Below are 7,060 nucleotides of genomic sequence, written 5' to 3'. Positions count from 1 at the left end.
AAGTCCTCATAGGGCACGGTTTCCATGAGGCTTTGGACATAAGATTCAATGCAACACCACGCCAACTTTTATTTTTCCATTCCTCTGAACTTTCCAGATCAACTTGTGTGATTTCTCTGACCATATTCAGAAAGGACATTTGTTTCATGGAGCACAGCCACAGCGGGTGCTAGATGAGCAACAGCAAGGTGATGGAGGAGAAAACTGAGTCCCCTGTGCCACCTCTCCTTTGGCCACCCTAAACTCACTTACTATCTTCAGTATGGAAAGAACATGGTGTTATCACCCATGTTAAAAAAGATTCAACTCACCTGCCAGAGCTCTGGCAACATCAATGACAATGGCCACCTCACAGTTGTTCCTCATTCCTGCAAACAAATGCCACATTTCTGTCACACATCCCCAACTTCTCTCTATCAAAAGGTCTCCTCATTTTCTGGATATATTTCTGCAATGTGGATGCAGCCCGAACTAGGAATAGGAGATTCCCAGCCACAACGTTTTTCCACGTTGTTCCAGGTCCCACTGGTATGTCTATACATTCATGCACATGAACACCAAGATACACGCATTTCTGCCATTTTACACATCTCAAAGCTGGCAAGATCTCTTCTGAATCTCGGACGACATTTTGTCAGGACAATAGTTATTTCAAATCTATCTAGAACAAAAGGAACAATTCCCATTTGGTTGGTGTTGTGTTGCTGCGAGACAAAGTCCCAGCCACAGTCTGCTACCTCAGACAAATTCAAGTTGTGCTGCTGGAGAACATGACCATGACGCGGTGGAGCATGATGAGACTCATAGCTGGGACTTTTATGTATTTAAAACTTGTGTAATCCCATCAATTCTAAAAGAAAGAAAGAGATAGACAGACAGCATGGACAATTCTAGGCAAACCTCTCTGGAGAACAATTCAGGGCCATACAGCAAAGTCCAATGACATCCAAAATCCCCAAAACATTAAGCAGCCTTAATTGTGTATTCTAATTTTTTATGTGATTGTGCATTTAATTCTGTGCATCTGGGTGACTGACTAAAGGTAACACTATTTTGGGATATTGGATGTGATTGTATTCTCTGGGAAGGAATTCTACCAGCCAAGCCACAACGTTCCTGTAAACATGTGTTTTTTCTGTCTGCCATGGACCCGATTAGATGTCTTTGACTATAAGACCCAGTTCCTCCTTCAGGTTGGAGAGTGGCATACCACCGCTCAGGACACTTGCTTCCCCGGCAATCCTGGTGCTAATGGATGTGTGATCGTCCCATCCGGACAAGCCCTCGCGGCGAATTGCAGGCAGTGGCGCAGGTATGTCCATGGGCCACAACCTCTGGAAAATCTGACGGGTTCAGCAGTGGCTTGAGTTCCAGTTCAGACACTGGCGCAGATGGAAATAGCTGGAACACCTTAATTTTTCCTCCAATTTCATTTCTCCCTCCCTTCTATAAAAAAGAATCCCTCCAACTTTTCTTTGCCCCAAAGCACTGGCGGCACCATTTCTTCCAAATGGCAGAGCAAACTGAGCTTTCCTTCTTCCTAAGTCCACCACATCTGGCCATGATACATGTGTGGATGAAATACAGTGGAAAAAATGCAACATCCCAGGTGGAAAGACAACTGCAATTCTGCCCAGATTTACAATAGAGGGCAACCATGCCTACAATCTGGAACATGCTTTTTGTTCTATGCTCCCCATCTTTGGAAAGCTGAGGTGTTCGGACCTCTAGGTTTTGACTGATAATGTACACTCAGCATACATTATCCATGGATTTTTACCATTATCCATATCCATTGATTTTTTAATCTACAGGCTCAAAAATATTGAAAGGGTAAGATATAACATAAACAGATGACAATGAGTGATGGCTGGAATTACACATGGTTTTTTTAAAATTAGGAAGAGAGTTGGAAATTCATGTCCACAGATTTTAATCCCACGGATTCAACCATCTACAGCTTGAAAATTCCAAAAAGATCTAAATTCCAAGAAGCAAACCTTGATTTTGCCATTTTGATATATGGAACCTCCTTTTCCTCCATGACTGTATTTAATGGGTCTTGAGCATCCACAGATTTGGTATTCACAAGGGATCCCGAACCAAACCCAATGGATACCAAGGGCCCACGTATGGTGTATCTCCTGGGTAGTCCTGTCATATGTAACTAGAGCATGCAAGTCCCTGTGTCAGCGGTTGGTTTTTATGGTCCAATTCAGGGGTAGGCAACCCTTTTGAGCCAGGGGCCGGGTTGCTGTCCCTCAGACAACTGGGGGGCCGAAGCCAAAAAAATAAATAATTAAATAATTTTTAAAAAATTAAATAAATAAATAACTGGACAAATGTAGGACAACATTTCAAATGGAGGGCACTTTTGAATAAAAAATGGAGGACACGCGAAAAAATTTGCTGATTTTTTAAAAAATGTTAAGATAAATGCATGTTTCTGAGGCTTCTTTAGACAATTGCCCACACACTCCCTCGCGCAAGACGCCAAAGGCCCTGGCGGCAATCGGCGGCAGGACCAGTCTGGGGCTGGTCCCAAGGCCTCGCCGGCCGCATCCGGCCCGCGGGCCGCAGGTTGCTACCCCTGGTCCAATTCAATGTTCTCAAATGTGGCTTGCCCTTTCTCACCTGCAAGGAGTGCCCTTGGTTGGCGGCGGATCTGGAGGTGCCCCCCAGAAGGATGTGGGCGCAGTGCAAAGCGCTGCTTTTCGTTTGCTCCACAACCCGCTGGATGTCTTCCAAGGACCAGCCTTGAACGGGGCAAGCGAAGGATCTCAGCCACATCCACAAAGCCATCTGCCATCGGAGGAACAAGATGATCAGGAATTCCCCCTTCAACAGCCCATTAAGTAAGTCGTTTCATTCGTGAGAGCAGAAGGGTGGTTAAATTTATTTACATTGGCTGCATCTGCACTGCAGAAATAATCCAGTTTGGCACCTCTTTAACTGCCATGGCTCAATGCTAAGAATTCTAGGATTTGTAGTTTATTGCAGCACACAGAGCTCCCTGCCAGAGAAGGTAAATGTTTCACAAAACGGCAATTCCCAGACTTCCATAGCATTGAACCATGGTAATAAATAAGAATAAAGTGTTTTTCAATATTTCCCGCCGCTCAGCAGATTGATGGTACTGTAGTTAAAGTGGTGTCAAACTGGATTATTTCTACAGTGCGGATGTGGCCTTAGGGGATTTAAACTCTTTGTAGCTTAGAAAGACACATGCGGCAATGGTGAGAACACATCCGAGTGGATCCTGTCCGACTGTGATGCAGGGAAAGGCTGGATAGTGGAGTAAGAAATAAATGTAATTGTATAAAAGACCTTTTCTTACTCATTGGGTCTATGCTTGAGTTACCTACAAAGATTTGCTGTGCAAAAACGTCTAACAAAGAAACACAAAAACCTCTTGCTTTCTGTAGATCCTGACTGCACTCATAAATGTATGTACAGAGTAAGTACAGTCACTCCTCATATCAACGGATTTTTTTATCTACGGAGTCACCACCCATGGCTTGGAAATATATACAAATTATATCAAAGTATATAAATCCAAAAAGCATGCCTTGATTTTGCCATTTATATCAGGGAAACCATTGTTACGCCGCTGTATTTAATGGGACTTGAGCACCACAGAGTTTGATATCCATGAGGGCCCTGGACCCAAACTCCAATGGATACAAAGGGCCCACGGTATTTCCTTGACACACTTAAAAGAATTTTATTCTCTTTTCCTCTCCTCAAGTAAATCTATTATTATTATTATTATTAGGGCTCTGTGCCATTAAGCATCCCATGGCAGGCAGTAACAGTAAGGGAAACATTTTTCCAAGCAGAGTTGGGGGAGCGATAATAAAAAAGCTAGGCAGAAGCACTCACCGAGTCCCATGCCTAATCCCAACTTGTTCTGCACCGTGACCAGGGCATAAGAGGGCTTTGGATAGGTGGACATCCGGATCCTGAAAGAAGGTTTGGAGAGAAACAGTGAATGTGGAGATATATATATATATAATATATATAAGAGAGAGAGAGAGAGAGAGAGACAGCAATGTATAATGTGTATATATATATACTTCTGTATATACCATCATCCCTCCACATTTGCAGCTTTTACTTTTGCAGCTTTGTATTATTCCGGATTTGATTGAATGTTCTCTCTAGGAATACTAGGTCCTCCACTGCAACTCTAACGTTTAACTTATAACCAAAAATGCACTGAAGACCTAGGTTCCTAGAGAGAAGGCTCCGCTAGGCATTTGTAGCCCCTCCAATGCAATTCTATGGTTAATGTCTGGCAAGGTGACCACAGAGTTGCCCCGGGAGACTAAAGATTCAAGAGAAGTGCTCTCTCAGGTAAAAACATGGTGTCTTTAGATTTGTGGTTTTTCTACATTCATGGGGGTCCTTGAACAATCAAGCCTGAATTCTCCCTGAACCAAGATGAGGCTGTCGTACTTGAAAAAGACACCAATGCTAGGAAAGGTAGAAGGTAGCCAGCATGGCAGAGTGGTTTGAGCACTGGACAATGACTCCGGAGACCTGGTTTGATACCCACTCGGCCAGAGTAACCCTCTAGGGCAAGTCACACATTCCAGCCTCCTCTGACAAAGCTTGCCAAGAAGCTTTGGGTGTCGGCTTAGGGTGCCTATGTCGGAACAACTTGAGGACACACAACTCACAGTACAAAGAGGGAAGACCCCATGCCAGATGGATTAGAGGGGTCATTGGTACGAATTTGCAGGACCATTGCAGAGCATGGAGGGCAGGTGGTCTTGGAGAGGTCTCATTCACAGGGTCCTCATGAGTCAAGATCAATCTTAAGGCAGTGAACAACAATAGCAACTGTATCCATGAGAAAGATCTAGCATCACATGGAAACCGGGACAAGATGCACCAGGAGTGATGCGGAGTCCTAACTGCACATGTTGTCTTCCTTTCTCCTTTTAACACTTTGCCTGAGGAGAAGCCAGTGGAGCTGCCAAGCTTGCAACAGGGATATGCAGCCTTTTGGTTGGCTTCCATAAAGGGAGCCCTGCTTTGTGGGTTTGGGATTTTATTCTCTTCTGCTAATGTGAACACCAGCAACAACTGCATCCAAGGAAACCCTGAGCATGCAATGCAGACCTGGACCAGATGCAGAAGACAGCCTTATGGAGAGTCCTAACCGATGGCTCCTGTGCCTTGCTCCTCTTCTTCTGCTCTCTGGCCAAGTTTTTCTGGGGTGGCCTCCAGCCCAGAGCCCTCTCTTTCCATCCGAAGGAGGCTTGGCATTAATCCCACAAAGCGGCTTCTCCAGAAGCAGGAGGGATCCGTTTCCCCCAATAATAGATTCTTTGCCTTCAGACCTTCCGGCTGCTGCAAGGATGGCCTTCCAAATGCCGTCCAAGGGGACCTCTTTTTGGTGCCATGAGCCACTTGCCCACTCCATCCCCTCTCTGTCCACTGCAAAGAGGAGGAAAGCAGGGGCAAGAGGCAGCATCCTAGCACCCAGCTGACCTGATGCTCCGCACAGGCCCTGGGAGTTTGTAGTTCTTGTGGCAGTGTGCCTTCAAGTCCTTGCACACTTAAGGCAACCCCAAAGCCACCCAATCCATGGGGCTTTCTTGGCAAGGTTTGTTCAGAGGGTTTTGCCATGGCCTTCCCCTGAGGCTGAGAGAGGGTGACTCCTGGCCAAGGCCTCCCAGTGGGTCTGAGGGCTGAGCCAGCATCGAACCCTGGACTCCAGAATCACCATTCAAACCACTGGGCCACACTGCCACAGTTCTGCCCCCCTCCCATTTACTTTCTTCTCCTCCTTCTTCTCTTCTCTCTCTTTCTTTCTCTTCTTTTTATAATACTACAACAGGTGCAAAAATGTATTTCAATATACAGTCAGCCCTCTCTATACAGGATTTGTTTATCCACAGATTTAAGCATCCACTGTTTAAAATGTTTCCCAAAAAGTATACATTAGCAATATCAAACCTTGATTTTCCATTTTATATAAGGGGCACCATTTTGCTATGCCATTGTATTTAATGGGGCTTGAGCATCCACGGATTTTGTTATTATCCACAGGGGATAACAAGGACCCACTGTAGAGTCTGGATCCACGGATTCAAGCACTTGCGGTTTGAAAATGTTCCAAAAAATATACAGATTCCTAAACAGCAATCCTTCATTTTGCCATTTTATATAAGGGACACCATTTTAAGACCCATTGTATTCAATGGGACTTGAGCATCCAGTTTTTGGCATCCATGGGGGATCCTGGAACCAAACCCCAGCGGATAACAAGGACCCACTTTGTGTTTAACTGTGAACTCTTTACAAAACCCACTCCTACGCCAAATCCATGCATGGGCTACATTTCTAGCTTCAGTCCAAAGTGTATTGTCCTGGATTGACTCCTATTAGCGCAACATCCAACTGTTACAATCTGAACGCTATAAGACCACACTCTTTCCTTGCCAGAAGGCAGTTTGGAGCATTTCCTACAAGAATTCCATAGCATCGAGCCACAGCAGTTAAAGTCTCAAAGGTGCTACAAGATCTCTCCACATACTTGCCCATGTGTCTCTATGGGCAAGTATCCTCCAATGTTTCCCTATGGGCAAGTACTATCCTTTTGTTTTAGTACATGCCAATGGAGCACATTACAGCCAGGGAAGAGGGAACAAGCAGTGGACAAGAGGGAAAGAAACTCAGGATGACTGGACCTGCAGTCAGTCAGTCAAACCAATGTGGTGATAGAAATTGCAGCCCCATCACCCTCACATCCATGAAGCTGCAGCCTTTGCTGGTGTGAATGTTACACAATTCCCTTTCTTGGGGAGGAAGGCTGTGGAGTTCTCAAGAGAAGCTGCTTAGCTTCCAGAAAACTCTGGCTGCGTCCACACTGGAGAAATAACCCGGTTTGGCACCGCTTTAACTGCCCTGGCTCAAGGCAATGGGATTCTGGGAGTTGGAGTATGTTGTGGGTCCAGAGCAGAGCAGAGCAGAGCAGAGCTCCGCTCTGGGCCCCACAACATATTCCAACTCCCAGAATCCCATAGCCTTGAGCCAGGGCAGTTAAAGC

General features: G+C 45.4%; 1 protein-coding gene across 1 annotated transcript in view; it reads right to left on the bottom strand.

Moving 5' to 3' along the window:
- Positions 1-1,154: 1,154 nt before the first annotated feature.
- Positions 1,155-7,060, bottom strand: part of LOC121916177 (CTP synthase 1-like) — a 13,281-nt gene continuing 7,375 nt past the window's right edge. Inside the window, exons 7-8 of the mRNA XM_042440997.1 lie at positions 2,635-2,802; positions 1,155-1,343 (exon numbers count right to left, since the gene is read on the bottom strand). Of these exons, the coding sequence (XP_042296931.1) occupies positions 1,155-1,343; positions 2,635-2,802 (357 nt within the window). The remainder of the gene's footprint in view (positions 1,344-2,634; positions 2,803-7,060) is intronic.

The sequence above is a fragment of the Sceloporus undulatus genome, chromosome 9 (genome assembly GCF_019175285.1).
Source record: "Sceloporus undulatus isolate JIND9_A2432 ecotype Alabama chromosome 9, SceUnd_v1.1, whole genome shotgun sequence".
Taxonomy (NCBI): domain Eukaryota; kingdom Metazoa; phylum Chordata; class Lepidosauria; order Squamata; family Phrynosomatidae; genus Sceloporus; species Sceloporus undulatus.
The sequence above is the reverse complement of the archived record's forward strand: the minus strand, read 5'-3'. Positions and strand labels throughout refer to the sequence as shown.